Source organism: Mustela nivalis (assembly GCF_964662115.1).
Source record: "Mustela nivalis genome assembly, chromosome: X".
NCBI lineage: Eukaryota > Metazoa > Chordata > Mammalia > Carnivora > Mustelidae > Mustela > Mustela nivalis.
The window spans coordinates 92,266,435-92,284,509 of record NC_139040.1 but is presented as its reverse complement, the minus strand read 5'-3'; the positions used below and the strand labels follow the sequence as shown (position 1 = coordinate 92,284,509).

The window sequence follows — 18,075 nt, the reverse complement described above, 5'->3', positions numbered from 1 at the left end:
GCAGCACAACTCCAGAAAGACTCAGGCTCAGTGCTCCAGGAGCTGCTACTGACCTCACACCATCCACCAGCTGGGGCTTGATCAGAAGGACTTGGGCCCCCTCTGAGTGGGTCTCTACCGCTTGCCATAGTTCTCATGTCCCACCATGGTGTGAGGATTCAGCACCAGGCTCTTCCGTGTTTGCTGAACATTACCGAAGGAGTCCTTGCTGAGTTTCCTTTCTTCCACTGATGAATAGGCTTAAATACAGCGAGCAAGTAAACTGAGACCCAGTAGCGAGCCAAAAGCTCTTTGTCAACAGGAAAGCAGTTAGCCTCAGAGGATGATAGGGCTCTGTTTCAAAATCCCAAGGTTGGCTCTGTGGTTCACCTCTAGGGGCCTACCCAAGGCTCTATCCCCAACTGCCACTGACATTTCAAGCACCACTGGATCCACCAGATCATATGGCCCCAGTGAGAGAGCAGCTAATATGGCACTCTGGACCCGTTGCAGAGCCTTCTTTTGTTCCGGGTGCTGCTCAAAACGAGCAGTTTTTTGGACCACATGGTAAATGGAGCAGAGTAACGCACGCAGGTGTGGAATATATTGCCTCTGAAGTCCACAGAGGCCCAGTAGCCATTGTCCCTCTTTTCACTTATAGGAAGAGCCAGAGGCAAAAACTTACTTTTCACTTCGAAATTTCTAAGGGTAGGGGAATGCCTGGGTGGCTCAGTAGGTTAGATAGCTGCCTTCAGCTCAGATCATGATCCTGGCGTCCTGGGATCGAGCCCCATGTTGGGCTCCTTGCTCAGCAGGGAGCCTGCTTCTCCCTCCGCCTGCTGCTCCCCCCAGCTTGTGCTCCCTCCCTCCCTCTCTCTCTGACAAAATCTTAAAAAAAAAATATCTAGGGGTCCCATGAGTCCATACTGCTCTACCCATAGAAATTTCCCTGAGGTGGAAGGCCCCTAAATTGTGGTCATATTTATTTCCTACCCTCTGCCATACAAATTCTCTTACCAGTAAGTTAAGAGTGGTTCTTGCTTCTCATTCATCAGGTGTAGTCAGCATAATGTCATCAGTGTAATGGACCAAAGTGGTATTTTGTGGGAGGGAAAGTCAATCAGAATCCCTGAAGACTAAATTATGACATTAGGACTGGAGGGCTGATATATCTCTGAGGTAGATCAGTGAAGATATATATAGATATCTATATCTATCTATCTATCTATTTATCTATGTGTGTGTGTGTGTGTGTATAGTTGGCCTTGCCAACTGAAAGCAAACTGCTTCTAGTAACCTTTAGTAACAGGTATTTCAAAAAAAAACACACAACAACAAAAATAAAACAAACAACCCCCCCCACATTTGCCAGATCAATAACTATTCACCGGACACCAAGGGATGTGTTAATTGGTTTCAGCAATGAACCCACATCTCGTACAGCAGCTACTATTGGAGTTAGCACCTGGTTAAGCTCCTGATGGTCCACAGTCATTCTCTAAGATCTGTTTGTCCTCTGCACAGGCCAGAGAGGCGAGTTGAATGGGTACATGGTGGGACTCACTCCCCCTGCATCCTTTAGGTTCTTGATCTCTGCAGTTCCTACAGGAATGCAGTATTTCTTTGGGTTTACTCTTTTTCTAGTAGAGGCAGTTCTAGTGGCTTCCACTTGGCCCTTCTCACCATAATAGTCCTCACTGCACAGGTCAGGGAACCAGTATGGGTATTCTGCTGGTTGTTGAGTATCTGTATTCTAATTTTGCATTCTGAACCTGGGAAATAACCACGGGATGGATTGGGGTGCCTGCTGTGCCTCCCGTGAGATGGAGCTGAGCTGAAACCCCGTTGATGACTTCACTCTCATAAGCCCCTATGCCATCTTGTGGGCCACGGTGACATCCTGGGTCTCCTGGAATTTGTGTCAGTTCAGAACTGGTCTCCAGTAATCTCAGAAAAGCCTCATTATGTCCTTTCCCTCCCTGCACAGTCACCCTGACAAAGGGCTATAAATCTGTTTTGGGAAGAGAGAGATTAGCAGTATACATTTTGACAGTGTAGCAGGGTCCTTCCTCAAGGGACCTGGGCTCCCCTTCATTCACAGAGCTCTGGGTCTATAAACTGGCTCAAGTCTGAAAATTGACTGAGGAGATGAGACTCTTTACATTTCACGTTAGACTTCGTTCATAGAACCCTTCTCCTAATGCAGATCAAGTAAGAATGCAGTAGCTCGTCTGTTTCTTTTCTAGGGACAGCATAAGCAACTGGCCAACACCATGAGTCTCTGCAGGTCAGACCGTTCTGATGACTGTTTTAACCCTGCTGTGCACTGTAATAACCATGTCCATCTTGCATTTAGCAATTCAGTGCCCCCATTTGGCCCCTGTTACCCCAGAATCCAGTTAGTCTCATTGCATTGGGGTTTCCCAATTAGTGTCCTCCAGAGAAAAGCAATCACAGAGTTCTTCAAGAATACTGGGCACCCCCCCACACACCTCACAAATTTGCATGTCCCAGGCATGTCCTCTGGACCCTCCCAGTGTGTAAGAGCATGCCTTACACGCTAAATCGAGTCTAATGTGCCAAGCTCCCAAGCCCTTGGATGCCTTTCTCTGTAGTATAGAGAATTCTTCCAAAACACTTCTCCATTTCAGTTGCATTTTGTACGAACCACGTTTTGATCCATGTTTCAGCCAAGCAAACGAAATGTTCAAGCTCTCTCTAACCCCTCAAGCAGCAACATTAAATTCACAATCTGCTTAGTGTGTACATACCAACACATTTGGCCTGATCAATCCAACTTTATGTCCTTTCCATTATCCCACACTCTTAAATATCCATTTGCACCTGGGTTTCCCAGTTTTCTGTCTGTATAAATTGGACCAATAATGCAGTTCTTTTATGCCTCGTGGATTATGCTATACCTCCCCTCTTGGGCCCTGATGAGACTTGAGTCTAGTTCTAGGTCTAAAAGCAAGTCAGGGTGGTAGGGCTAGGTCGTGAGAGAAATCAGCAAGTACCTCAGGGGAGGTCGTTGTGGGGTCCTCAGGCAAAGTAGGGTTTATCTTCTCAGATGAGGGCAGAAGGGCTGCTTCTACTCAAAAGAAGACTCATCAGAGCTTAGAAGTTCAGTGTCCTCATCTATGTCCATTCTAAATTTCTGGATCCCATTTCTTTTCAGTCAGTTCCCTTACCCTAATAGCCCACATCCTATAAGGTTGGGAATTCAATTTGTGTTGTAATGTGGCCACAGCCAGGATGAGACTCTGGGTTTCGTTTTCAGCAGCATCAGTTCTGTAGCTACAGAAGTTAGGGGTGTCTTTCAGGACAGACGTAGAAATTTTCAGGTCATCCATGCAGTGCTTGAGCTGGGAACTCAAATCCCTGAGTTCATCCTTTCCCCCCCTCTACTTTGTCCAGCACAATTAAGAGCAATCTGGCAATCTTATTATACTTGTAAGTTTGACAAAAATTTCTAAGGTGTCAAATACAAGGTCACCCAGAACCATACCTCTCACAAGCATTTGATAAGGAGTATCTAGGTATCCAGTGGGGATATTTTGCATATCTCTTTTGCCACATCATCCCATGGACTGTCAGTGTGCTCTGTAGTACTGGAAAGAGAGTCATTAGTGCCTTCAAATGTGATCAGAGTAGGGAACCAATTCTAGAAAACCCATAATCCATTCATAAAATTCATTCTTAGGATTCTCTTCCTCTAGCACCACTCTCAAAATCTGCATTATGGTTATCCAGAGAAATGGAACCAATATGATATGGGTATATACATATACAGAGTACACACACACACACACACACACAATACATACAGACATAACCTTGAAAAAGATAGACAGAATGAATACATTCACAGATTCCAGAGAAGAGATTTGTTTTAAGGAACTAGCTTGCCTGATTATAGGAACCGACAAGTCTGAAATTTAAAGGCCAGGCCTGCAAGCTGGAAATTTGAGTGAGGTGATGCTGTAAACCTAAATTCAAAATCTGCAGGACGGGGCAGTAGACTGCAAACCAAGACAAGGTATCTGTGTTGCAGTCTTAAGGTAGAATTCCTTCTTGCACTAATGATTCCTTGTTCTCTTTGCCTGCAGCCAACACAACAGATTGTGGTTCTTTACCTGGTTGTGTGACCCAAAACTTCATTCTCCTTTTTTTAAGATTTGATTTATGTATTTGAAAGAGGGAGCAAGCATGTGTGTGCATGCACATGTGTGCGTAAGAGGGTAGGAGGAGCAGAGGGAGAGGGAGAAGCAGGCTCCCCACTGACCAGGGAGCCTGACCCAGGACTCGATCCCAGGACACTGGGATCTCGACCTGACCCAAAGGCAGACGCTTAAATAACTGAGCCACCCAGCCCCCCCCCCAAAAAAAAAACGTCATTCTTAAAGGATCTGGGCCATTAGTAGTCCTGCCTGAATTGGATTGTTGTAGTTCCTATTGACTTTCATCACAGAGCACACAGTAGGACCAAGAAATGCCCTAAGGGATTAGGTGTATTCCAGACACTCTCTTCCTTATTTCCACTGTAGGGTAGCAGTCCAATTTCCCCTGAGTAGTCAGGATCAGTCACTCCAGCCAGCACAGTAACTCCTTTCTTTGCCTTTTGATTCAGAGACTTGAGGAGCCCAAAGTGTCCACACGAGACAGACTTAACATCCAGTTCAGTGGAATCACTACGGTGTCTCCTGGCAGACGCATTCCTCCCTTTGGAACTAAGACAGAGAACAGCAGAGTGGAAGGGGCACAGGAACAGGCAGGAAATATTTTGCTAGTGGACCAGTAGAGGTAGTAGTGAATGGTGCCATTCCTGGCCCTGGGCCAACAGGGTGGGGCCACCCCCCCCCCTTAATAGGCTTGGAGGACAGAAAATGGAGCCAATAAGAATTACGCTCAAGCCTTAAAATCTCATGGGCTTTGTCTTGCTAGGTTTTGGACTTTCTTGGGATCTGTGATCCCTTTTTTCGTTCCAGTCTCTCCCTTTTGAAATGGGAATGCTTGTCCTGCCATTACATTTTGGAAGCAGATGACTTGTCTGATTACACAGGCTTGTGTGGAGAGAAGCTGCCCAGAGATGACTCATACTCATATCACACTCATAACTGATTTAGGTGATCTGGGTGATAAGATTTGACACTTGGAGTTGATGTTTAGATAGATTTTGAATTTAAGACTTGATGCTGGAATGATCAAGACTTTTGGGGATATTGGTGTGGAGTTCGTATATTTTGCACCTGGGAAGGACATGGATTTGGTGGGGGGGGTGTCCAAGGGCAGATTTTTAATGGGTTGAATCATGTGTCCCCCTGAAAAAAAAAGTGGAAATATGAACCTCCAGTACTCCAGAATGTGACCTTATTTGAACATAGTGTCTTTATAGAGGTAATCAAGTTAAAAGGAGTTCATGGGAGTGGGCCCTAATTTAATATGACTGGTGTGCTTATAAAAAAAGGGAAATCTGGTCATAGAAATAGACACATGGGGCGCCTGGGTGGCTCAGTGGGTTAAAGCCTCTGCCTTTGGCTCAGGTCATGATCCCAGGGTCCTATGATCGAGCCCCGCATCTGGCTCTCTGTTCAGCGGGGAGCCTGCTTCCTCCTTTCTCTCTGCCTGCTTGTGATCTCTCTCTGTCAAATAAAATAAATAAAATCTTAAAAAAAAAAAAGAAATAGACACATATGTGGGCACCTGGGTGGCTCAGTTAAGCATCTGCCTTCAGCTCAGGTCCTGATCCCAGGATCCTGCGATCAAGCCCCGTGTCGGGCTCCCTGCTCAGCAGAGGCTCTGCTTCTCCCTCTCCCTCTGCCTCTCTCCCCAGCTTGTGCTGGCTCTCTCTCTCTCAAATAAATAAATAAAATCTTTTTTTAAAAAAGAAAAGAAATAGATACATATAGAGGGAAGTCATTGTGAAGATACGTGGGGAGAAGGGCATGCGACAGGAGTGATACATTTACAAGCTAAAGAAACATCAAAGATTGCCAGCAAACAAGCTAGAAGACTCAAGGAAGGATGCTCCCTCACATCTGCCAGAGATAGCCTGACCCTGCTAACACTGATTTCAGACTTGAGGCCCCAGAAGCATGAGACAATGACTTTATGGTGCTTTGAGCCACCCAGGTTTTGGTATTTTGTTACGGCAGCCCAAGGAACTGAACACAGAGCCTCCATGAAAGTATTTTCATTCTCAGCTGCTGAGTACCCTGAGCCAACTGAAGTGTGTGCCAGCGGCATCCCTGGTGGGCCTGAGATCCTTCAGTGCATTGACCTCTGTGATTATTACTCTTTTCCCAATGAAAAGTGGTTACTTTAAAAAAAAAACAAAACAAAACACCAAGTGGAAAGCAATTAGCTGGACCCAATTCTGTCATGTCCTATTAACAGGGTATGAAGTTCCCAAACCAGAGGTCATCTTCAAGTTGGAACAAGGAGAGGAGCCATGGATTTTGGAGAGAAAAACCCCACATCAGAGCCATACGGGTGAGTGAGTATGACCCAGGCAGATGGGGGACATGGAAACGCTTTTCCTCAGAAGCTTATGCCTTTAAAATGCTATTTCTTGCTGCCTTCTTGAAGGATCTCAACTTTGGAAACTGCTTGAGAAGAGATAACATTGGCCTTTTAGGTACCAGACTGTTCTCTCCCTTTATTTCCCTTAATGTGAGCAGCTGTCTTTTTTGCCTGGCTTTCCTCCAAGGAGAATTGCTGCAATTCCTACAGGCAGAATCATATGCCAGGCTTCCTCCCTACAGATCTTGCTTCTTTGAATGTTTTCTCCTTCCATCACATTTTTAGCCTTCATTCCTTAAGTCCCACCCCCCAGGACCTGAGATTCTTAACAATATATATGGTCAGGTTTTAATGGATTTACCCTCTCTGAAAACCACTTGGTTGCCACACTCCTGTTCTTCTGAGGACCTTTTCACTTTCACCTTTTCACTTTCATCCTCCTCATTTTTTTCTTCTCAACTCTAAGATACCAATAAACACATCGACAACCAGCTCCCCCTCCTCTTCTCTTTTCCGATTCCTCACTCCTCTCCCGTCTCCCCTGCTGCCATGCCTCTCCCCCATCTTCTGACCTTGAGATCACTGCTACTTAGATTTTTGTCTTAAATCAATCAACTGTATTAAGGTATAATTTACATACAATAAAATGTCTCCTTTGAAGTGCCCAGTTTGATGAAGGTCCACACTCCTGTTAACCACCACCCCAGTCATGATATGGAGAACATTCCGTTTCGTGAAAATGAGCCTCCATGCCCCTTGTAGTCAGTAGGCCCCCAGGCAAACCATTGACTGGCTTTCTATCACTGTAGATTAAATCTGTCTTTATTAGGGTTTCATGTGAGTGGAATCCTGCTGTCTATACCCTTTTAGGTCTGCCTCCATTGTTCAGCATCATGATTCTGCAATTCATCCATGTTACTGAGTATATTGCTGGTTTATTGCTTTGAAATGCTAAAGACTATTCCATGATATTAACAGACTGTAATTTGTTTATCCATATACCTGTTAATGACAGGTGGCTGTTATTTGGTTATTATGAGTATTATGAGTACAGTGTAGTGAACATGCTGGCATGTCGTTGTGTGACCATATGTTTACATTTCTCTTGGGTGAACACCTCGGAGTGGAGTTGGTGGATCATATAATTGTATAAGTAAATGTATGTGTGCCTTTATAAGAAATTGCCAAGCTATCTTCCAAAGTGGCTGTGTGAGTCTACCCTTCCAGCAGCAGTACACGAGAATTTCTGTTGTTCCGCATCCTTGCCAACACCTGTTACCATCAATCACTTTAATTTTTGCTGTCATAGTGGATGTAATGGTATCTCATTATGATTTTAAGTTGTATTCTTCTGACAAATAATGATAAATATCATTTCATGGGCTTATTGACCATTTGTACATTTTTGTTTCAGGTGTCTATTCGGATACCTTTCCTGGTTTTTAATTGGGTTGCTTGCTTGCTTAATGAGTTTTCAGAGTTGTAGATATTTGCTAGATGTAACTCCTACACCAGATATATACATCACCAGTATTTTGTTCCAATTCGTGGCTTTCACTTTTCTCTTCTTACTGGTGCCTATCAGAGGAGCAAATGTTTTGATTTTGACGGAGTCTAATTTATCATCTTTTAAAATTTTCTAGTGCTTTCTGTGATCTGTTTAAGAAATAGTAGCCTGCTACAAAGATTTTTTCCTATTTCATTCTCTATGTTATAGCACTTTTGCTTTCTCAGTTTAGACCTACAATTCACTTTGTATGTTTGATGTAAGGACCGATGTTTGTTTTTGTTTTTGTTTTTAAAGATTTTATTTTTTTTTAAAGATTTTATTTATTTATTTGAAATAGAGAGAGATCACAAGTAGGCAGAGAAGCAGGCAGAGAGAGTAAGAAGCGGACTCCCTGCTGAGCAGAGAGCCCGATGCAGGCCTCGATCCCAGGACCCTGAGATCATGACCTGAGCCGAAGGCAGAGGCTTAACCCACTGAGCCACCCAGGCGCCCAAGATTTTATTTATTTGTTTGACACACAGAGAGAGATCACAAGTAGGCAGAGAGAGAGAGAGGGACACAAGCTCCCTGCTGAGCAGAGAACCCGATGTGGTACTCCATCCCAGGACCCTGAGATCATGACCTGAGCCAAAGGCAGAGGCTTAAACCACTGAGCCACTCAGGTGCCCACAATGTTTGTTTTTATCAGTACAATACCCACTTGTTCCAGAAACATTTGCTGAAGAGGCTTTTTTTTTCCCCATTGCATTTCCTAGTCAGGTTTATCAAAATCAATTGACTTTTTATATGTGAGCCTATTTCTGGATTCTTTATTCTGCTCAGTTGATCTATATAAGTCTTTCTGTTTTATAATGGTAGGCTTTAATATCATTCAGGCAAGGTGAGACCAACAGATCCAGAGATGACTGCCATGAAAAAGATAGTTTGTAATTCACAGTTCCCAAGAGGAGGAGACATGCCATACCTTGCAGGGCCACATCAGGAAGCACCAGCGTCAGTCAGGAGGCCAAAGTTTTAGGGGAAAGCATGGATAAGAGCCTTAATTGTTATTTGCATGGGGAAGCATGGGTGAAACAGAATAAGCCGGCTGGGGAGGCTTCGGATTGGCTAGTTTGAGTAATTTCAGTGGGGCTCCAGGGCTGTAGGGACTGCGTCTAGTAACTTGGTACTTGGCACTGAGGGATTAGAGCAGGAGGATAGTGGCTCAACCTGGGAGAGTGTAACAAAGGAGGAGAGTTGGTGGAGGTGGACTCTGGATTGGTTGGTTTGCATATAAAACGTGTGCTTCCAGGGAATTCATTTGTTATCTCTAGGAATTAACTAGCACTGAGAGAGGCAGGTCTGTCCAGGAGGAGGAAGGCACCAGATGGCCCAAGCATCAACAATACAGAAAATAAGATAAAGAAGATGTGGGTGCCTGGGTGGCTCAGTTGGTTAAGCAACCGTCTTCGGCTCAGGTCATGATCCTGGAGTCCTGAGATCCAGTCCCACATTAGGCTCCCTGCTCAGCAGGGAGTCTGCTTCTCCCCCTGACCTCTCTCCTCTGATGTTCTCTCTCTCTCATTCTTTCTCTCTCTCTCTCAAATAAATAAATAAAATCTTAAAAACAAAAACAAGAACAAGAACAACAAAGAGATGTGATATACATACAATGGCATATTATTCAGCCATAAAAAAGAACAAAATCTTGCCACTGGCAACAACATGGATGGAGCCCGAGAGTATCATGCTAAGGGAAATAAGTCAGTCAGAGAAAGACAGAGATAACTTATGATTTCACTCGTATGTGGAATTTAAGAAACAAAACAAATGAACAAAGGGAAAAAGAGAAAAAACAAATAGCCTTTTAAAAAAAAAGATTTTATTTACTTATTTGACACAGAGAGAGAGATCCCAAGTAGGCAGAGAGGCAGGCAGAGAGAGAGGGGGAAGCAGGCTCCCCGCTGAGCAGAGAGCCCGATGTGGGGCTCAATCCCAGGACTCTGGGATCATGACCTGAGCTAAAGGCAGAGGCTTTAACCCACTGAGCCACCCAGGCGCCCCGAGAAATAGACTTTTTACTATAGAGAACAAACTGATGGTTGTGGGGGGTGGGGATGGATGAAATAGATGATGGGAATTAAGAGCACGCTTACCCTGATGAGCACTGGGTAACGTATAGAATTGTTAAATCACAATATTGTACACCTGAAACTAATATAACACTGTATGTTAACTATACTAGAATTAAAATTAAAAACTTTTAAAAAAACGCAGAAAATATAGTTAATATACTTTTTTAAAGACTTTATTTACTTATTTGACAGAGAGAGAGAGAGAGAGAGATCACAAGTAGGCAGAGAGACAGGCAGAGAGAGAGGAGGAAGCAGGCTCCCTGGCTGAGCAGAGAGACCGATGCGGTGCTTGATCCCAGGACCCTGGGGATCATGATCCAAGCCGAAGGCAGAGGCTTTAACCCACTGAGCCACCCAGGTGCCCCAATATACTGTCTTTTTGGCAAACCCACATTTTCTTTATTACTGTAGCTTTTATAATGAGTCTTGAATCAGGTAGGATAAGTTCTCCAACTTGGCCTTTTTCTAAATTACTTTGGCTCTTCTAGATCATTTGCATTTCTATATAAATTTCATAAGTAGTTTGCGCTTTTTTTAAAAAGCCTACTGGGGTTTTATTTGGAGTAGAGTTCACTCTATAGATTGATGTTAGGAGAATTGATATCTTCACAATATTGGGCCTTCTAATCCACAAGCATGGCGTATTTTCTATATTTATTTAGATGTTTGAATTCTTTCAGCAGTGTTTTATAGTTTTCAGTGTAGAAGTCTTCTGCATCCTTCATTGACTCTATCCCTAAATACTTGATGTTCCTTGACAGTTTTGTAAATGACATTTTTTTCCCAATTTATTTCGGATTGTTCATTGTTAGTAAAAATTGCTCATGATTTATTTTTGTACATTTATTTTGTATCCTGAGGCATTCCTACATCGACGTACTAGTTTTCTTGCAGGTTCTTTGAGTTTTTTCATCTAAGTAGTCATTATCACATTAGAGACACTTTTTCGTCTCCAATTTTATGCTTTTTGTTTCTTTTCCTTTCCCTATTGCACTAACACCTTCAGTTTGATATTAAATAGAAGTGTTGAGTGTGGGCATGCCTCCTGTGTTCCCAATATCAGGGATAAAAAATATGTACCATTATGTCTGATATTTTTTGAAGCTGCCCTTTATCAGGTTATAGAAGTTCTTTTTTAATCTTAGCTTGTTGAAGAGTGGTTTTTTTTTAATCATGGCTATATGTTGAACTTTGTCAACTCCTTTTTCTTCATCTAATTAGAGTAATCATATGAGTTGTTGCTTTTATTTTGTTAATATGTGAGTTTATTTGTTGATTTTCCTTAAAGATTTATTTATTTGACACACACACACACACACACACACACACATAGAGAGCACAAGCAGGCAGAGAGGCAGACAGAGAGAGAGGAGGAAGCAGGCTTCCTGCTGAGCAGAGAGCCCGATGCAGGGCTTGATCCCAGGACCCTGAGATCATGACTTGAGCTGAAGGCAGAGGCCCAACCCACTGAGCCACCCAGGCTTCCCTGTTGATTTTACAAATGTTAACTTTGTATTTCTGAGATAAAATATTAGTTGATTATGATATATAACCCTTACTATATATTATTGGATTATATTTACTGATGTTTTGTTTTAAAGTATTTGCATTTTTTATGAGTGATATTGGTTGTAATTTTCGTTCTCTGCAATGTTTTTGTCAGGCTTTGGTATTAGGTTTCTGCTGGCCACATAAATGAGTTGTGAAGTGTTCCCTTTCCTGAAATAGTTTGTGTAAAATTATTATTTCTTCTTTTACCGTTTCATGCAATTCACTAATGAAACCATCTGGACCTGGAATTTTCTTTTTTTTTATAATTTTTAATTTTTTTAAAATTTTTTATAAACATATATTTTTATCCCCAGGGGTACAGGTCTGTGAATTGCCAGGTTTACACACTTCACAGCACTCACCATAGCACATACCCTCCCCAATGTCCATAACCCCATCCCCCTTCTCCCAACCCCCCTCCCCCCAGCAACCCTCAGTTTGTTTTGTGAGATTAAGAATCACTTATGGTTTTTCTCCCTCCCAATCCCATCTTGTTTCATTTATTCTTCTCCTACCCCCTTAACCCCCCATGTTGCATCTCCACTTCCTCATACCAGGGAGATCATATGATAGTTGTCTTTCTCTAGTTGACTTATTTCGCTAAGCATGATACCCTCTAGTTCCATCCATGTCATTGCAAATGGCAAGATTTCATTTCTTTTGATGGCTACATAGTATCCATTGTGTATATATACTACCTCTTCTTTATCCATTCATCTGTTGATGGACATCTAGGTTCTTTCCATAGTTTGGCTATTGTAGACATTGCTGCTATAAACATTCAGGTGCACGTGCCCCTTCGGATCACTATGTTTATATCTTTAGGGTAAATACCCAGTAGTGCAATTGCTGGGTCATAGGGCAGTTCTATTTTCAACATTTTGAGGAACCTCCATGCTGTTTTCCAGAGTGGTTGCACCAGCTTGCATTCCCACCAACAGTATAGGAGGGTTCCCCTTTCTCCGCATCCTCGCCAGCATCTGTCATTTCCTGACTTGTTAATTTTAGCCATTCTGACTGGTGTGAGGTGATATTTCATTGTGGTTTTGATTTGTATTTCCCTGATGCTGAGTGATATGGAGCACTTTTTCATGTGTCTGTTGGCCATCTGGATGTCTTCTTTGCAGAAATGTCTGTTCATGTCTTCTGCCCATTTCTTGATTGGATTATTTGTTCGTTGGGTGTTGAGTTTGCTAAGTTCTTTATAGATTTTGGACACTAGCCCTTTATCTGATATGTCATTTGCAAATATCTTCTCCCATTCTGTCAGTTGTCTTTTGGTTTTGTTAACTGTTTCCTTTGCTGTGCAAAAACTTTTGATCTTGATAAAATCCCAATAGTTCATTTTTGCCCTTGCTTCCCTTGCCTTCGGTGATGTTCCTAGGAAGATGTTGCTGCGGCTGAGGTCGAAGAGGTTGCTGCCTGTGTTCTCCTCAAGGATTTTGATGGATTCCTTTCTCACATTGAGGTCCTTCATCCATTTTGAGTCTATTTTTGTGTGTGGTGTAAGGAAATGGTCCAATTTCATTTTTCTGCATGTGGCTGTCCAATTTTCCCAACACCATTTATTGAAGAGGCTGTCTTTTTTCCATTGGACATTCTTTCCTGCTTTGTCAAAGATTAGTTGACCATTGAGTTGAGGGTCTATTTCTGGGCTCTCTATTCTGTTCCATTGATCTATGTGTCTGTTTTTGTGCCAGTACCATACTGTCTTGATGATGACAGCTTTTTAATAGAGCTTGAAGTCTGGAATTGTGATGTCACCAACTTTGGCTTTCTTTTTCAATATTCCTTTGGCTATTCGAGGTCTTTTCTGGTTCCATATAAATTTTAGGATTATTTGTTCCATTTCTTTGAAAAAAATGGGTGGTATTTTGATAGGCATTGCATTAAATGTGTAGATTGCTTTAGGTAGCATAGACATTTTCACAATATTTATTCTTCCAATCCAGGAGCTTGGAACATTTCTCCATTTCTTTGTGTCATCCTCAATTTCTTTCATGAGTACTTTATAGTTTTCTGAGTATAGATTCTTAGCCTCTTTGGTTAGGTTTATTCCTAGGTTTCTTATGGTTTGGGGTGCAACTGTAAATGGGATGGACTCCTTAATTTCTCTTTCTTCTGTCTTGTTGTTGGTGTAGAGAAATGCAACTGATTTCTGTGCATTGATTTTATATCCTGACACTTTACTGAGTTCCTGTACAAGTTCTAGCAGTTTTGGAGTGGAGTCTTTTGGGTTTTCCACATATAGTATCATATCATCTGTGAAGAGTGGCAGTTTGACTTCTTCTTTGCCAATTTGGATGCCTTTAATTTCCTTTTGTTGTCTGATTGCTGAGGCTAGGACTTCTAGTACTATGTTGAATAGCAGTGGTGATAATGGACATCCCTGCCGTGTTCCTGACCTTAGCGGAAAAGCTTTCAGTTTTTCTCCATTGAGAATGATATTTGCAGTGGGTTTTTTATAGATGGCTTTGATAATATTGAGGTATGTGCCCTCTATCCCTACACTTTGAAGAGTTTTGATCAGGAAGGGATGCTGTACTTTGTCAAATGCTTTTTCAGCATCTATTGAGAGTATCATATGGTTCTTGTTCTTTCTTTTATTGATGTGTTGTATCACATTGATTGCTTTGTGGATGTTGAACCAACCTTGCAGCCCTGGAATAAATCCCACTTGGTCGTGGTGAATAGTCCTTTTAATGTACTGTTCAATCCTGTTGGCTAGTATTTTGTTGAGTATTTTCGCATCTGTGTTCATCAAGGATATTGGTCTGTAATTCTCTTTTTTGATGGGATCATTGTCTGGCTTTGGGATCAAGGTGATGCTGGCCTCATAAAATGAGTTTGGAAGTTTTCCTTCCATTTCTATTTTTTGGAACAGTTTCAGGAGAATAGGAATTAGTTCTTCTTTAAATGTTTGGTAGAATTCCCCCGGGAAGCCGTCTGGCCCTGGGCTTTTGTGTGTTTGGAGATTTTTAATGACTGCTTCAGTCTCCTTACTGGTTATGGGTCTGTTCAGGTTTTCTATTTCTTCCTGGTTCAGTTTTGGTAGTTTATATGTCTCTAAAAATGCATCCATTTCTTCCAGATTGTCAAATTTGTTGATGTAGAGTTGCTCATAGTATGTTCTTATAATTGTCCATATTTCTTTGGTGTTAGTTGTGATCTCTCCTCTTTCATTCATGATTTTATTTATTTGGGTCCTTTCTCTTTTCTTTTTGATAAGTCTGTCCAGGGGTTTATCAATCTTATTAATTCTTTCAAAGAACCAGCTCCTAGTTTCATTGATTTGCTCTATTGTTTTTTTTTGTTTGTTTGTTTGTTTCTATTTCATTGATTTCTGCTCTGATCTTTATGATTTCTCTTCTCCTGCTGGTTTAGGGTTTCTTTCTTGTTCTTTCTCTAGCTCCTTTAAGTGTAAGGTTAGGTTGTGTACCTGAGACTTTTCTTGTTTTTGATAAAGGCTTTTACCACTATATATTTTCCTCAGGACTGCCTTTGTTGTGTCCCACAGATTTTGAACCGTTGTGTTTTCATTATCATTTGTTTCCATGAATTTTTTCAATTCTTCTTTAATTTCCTGGTTAACCCATTCATTCTTTAGAAGGATGCTGTTTAGTCTCCATGTATTTGGGTTCTTTCCAAATTTCCTCTTGTGATTGAGTTCTAGCTTCAGAGCATTGTGGTCTGAAAATATGCAGGGAATGATCCCAGTCTTTTGGTACCGGTTGAGACCTGATTTAGGACCGAGGATGTGATCTATTCTGGAGAATGTTCCGTGTGCACTAGAGAAGAATGTGTATTCTGTTGCTTTGGGATGAAATGTTCTGAATATATCTGTGATGTCCATCTGGTCCAGTGTGTCATTTAAAGCCTTTATTTCCTTGTTGATCTTTTGCTTGGATGATCTGTCCATTTCAGTGAGGGGGGTGTTAAAGTCCCCTACTATTATTGTATTATTGTTGATGTGTTTCTTTGGTTTTGTTATTAATTGGTTTATATAGTTCGCTGCTCCCATGCTAGGGGCATAGATATTTAAAATTGTTAGATCTTCTTGTTGAACAGATCCTTTGAGTATGATATAGTGTCCTTCCTCATCTCTTATTATAGTCTTTGGCTTAAAATCTAATTGATCTGATATAAGGATTGCCACTCCTGCTTTCTTCTGATGTCCATTAGCATGGTAAATTCTTTTCCACCCCCTCACTTTAAATCTGGAGGTGTCTTCGGGTTTAAAATTAGTTTCTTGGAGGCAACATATAGATGGGTTTTGTTTTTTTATCCATTCTGATCCCCTGTGTCTTTTGATTGGGGCATTTATCCCATTAACATTCAGGGTAACTATTGAGAGATATGAATTTATGCCATTGTATTGCCTATAAGGTGACTGTTGCTGTATATTGTCTCTGTTCCTTTCTGATGTACTATTTTTAGGCTTTCTCTTTGCTTAGAGGACCCCTTTCAATATTTCCTGTAGAGCTGGTTTGGTGTTTGCAAATTCTTTCAGTTTTTGTTTGTCCTGGAAGCTTTTAATCTCTCCTTCTATTTTCAATGATAGCCTAGCTGGATATAGTATTCTTGGCTGCATGTTTTTCTCGTTTAGTGCTCTGAATATATCATGCCAGCTCTTTCTGGCCTGCCAGGTCTCTGTGGATAAGTCTGCTGCCAATCTAATATTTTTACCATTGTATGTTACAGACTTCTTTTCCCGGGCTGCTTTCAGGATTTTCTCTTTGTCACTAAGACTTATAAATTTTACTATTAGGTGACGGGGTGTGGACCTATTCTTATTGATTTTGAGTGGGGTTCTCTGCACCTCCTGGATTTTGATGCTTGTTCCCTTTGCCATATTGGGGAAATTCTCTCCAGTAATTCTCTCCAATATACCTTCTGCTCCCCTCTCTCTTTCTTCTTCTTCTTCTGGAATCCCAGTTATTCTAATGTTTCGTCTTATGCAGTCACTTATCTCTCGAATTCTGCCCTTGTGGTCCAGTAGCTGTTTGTCCCTCTTTTGCCCAGCTTCTTTATTCTCTGTCATTTGGTCTTCTATATTGCTAATTCTTTCTTCTGCCTCATTTATCCTAGCAATCAGAGCCTCCATTTTTGATTGCACCTCATTAATAGCTTTTTTGATTTCAACTTGGTTAGATTTTAGTTCTTTTATTTCTCCAGAAAGGGCTTTTATATCTCCCGAGAGGATTTCTCTGATATCTTCCATGCCTTTTTGCAGGCTGGCTAGAACCTTGAGAATCGTCATTCTGAACTCTAGATCTGACATATTACCAATGTCTTTATTGATTAGGTCTCTAACCTTCGGTACTGCCTCTTGTTCTTTTTTTTATGGTGAGTTTTTCCGTCTTGTCATTTTGTCCAGATAAGAGTATATGAAGGAGCAAGTGAAATACTAAAAGGGTGGTAAAGACCCCAGGAAATATGCTTTAATCAAATCATAAGAGATCCCAAGTCATGAGGGGGGGGAGAAAGGGGATAAAAAGAGGTTCAGAAAGAAAAAAAAAAGAAACAATTAAAAAAAGAAAACAAATAAAGAAAAAATATAAAAAAGAAATATATATATATTAGATAAACTAGTTTAAAAACGTTAAAAAAAAGAAAAGGGTAAAAGTTAAAAAATTTTAGCAGAGGAAGAGAGAAAAAAATTGAAAAAGAAAAAAATATTAAATTAACTGCAAGACTAAAGAATCATGGTGAGAAAGCCATGAGTTCCGTGCTTTGCTTTCTCCTCCTCTGGAATTCTGCTGCTCTCCTTGGTATTGAAACCGCACTCCTTGGTAGGTGAACTTGGTCCTGGCTGGATTTCTTGTTGATCTTCTGGGGCAGGGGCCTGTTGTAGTGATTCTCAAGTGTCTTTGCCCCAGGCGGAATTGCACCGCCCTTACCAGGGGCCGGGCCCGAGTAATCCGCTCAGGTTCGCTTTAGGGAGCTTTTGTTCCCTGAGCGCTTTCCATAGAGTTCCAGAGGACGGGGATGAAAATGGCAGCCTCCCTGTCTCTGGCCGGAGGAGCTGAGAGCTCGGGGCTCCACTCCTCAGTGCGCCCTCAGAGAACAGCGCCCATTTACTCCCGTGTCCCTGGCCTCCGGCCACGCTCCAAGCTCACTGAGCCTGCGACTGGTTCAAGGTAACCCCGAGCTGGAGCTCACTCCTCGGCTCTGTCTCTATAGCCGGCTTCCCCGTTCTAATGCCTGCAAGGTCTGCAACACTCAGACACCCCGGATCCTTCTGTGACCGTGCGGGACCTGAGGCCACACTGACCCTGTGTGGGCTTCACCCCGGTTTAGCCTCTGGAGTGATGTCCCTCAGCGGAACAGACTTTTAAAAGTCCTGATTTTGTGCTCCGTTGCTCCGCCGCTTGCTAGGAGCCAACCCCTCCCCCTGCA

The 18,075-nt window shown here is 42.0% G+C and overlaps 1 protein-coding gene across 8 annotated transcripts in view; it reads left to right on the top strand.

The window, feature by feature from the left end:
• Window positions 1-18,075, top strand: part of ZNF81 (zinc finger protein 81) — a 165,767-nt gene that overhangs the window by 72,401 nt on the left and 75,291 nt on the right. For all 8 annotated transcript variants that reach the window (XM_082718041.1, XM_082718040.1, XM_082718039.1 and 5 more), the window contains one exon: window positions 6,376-6,471. In XM_082718041.1, the coding sequence (XP_082574167.1) occupies window positions 6,376-6,471 (96 nt within the window). The remainder of the gene's footprint in view (window positions 1-6,375; window positions 6,472-18,075) is intronic.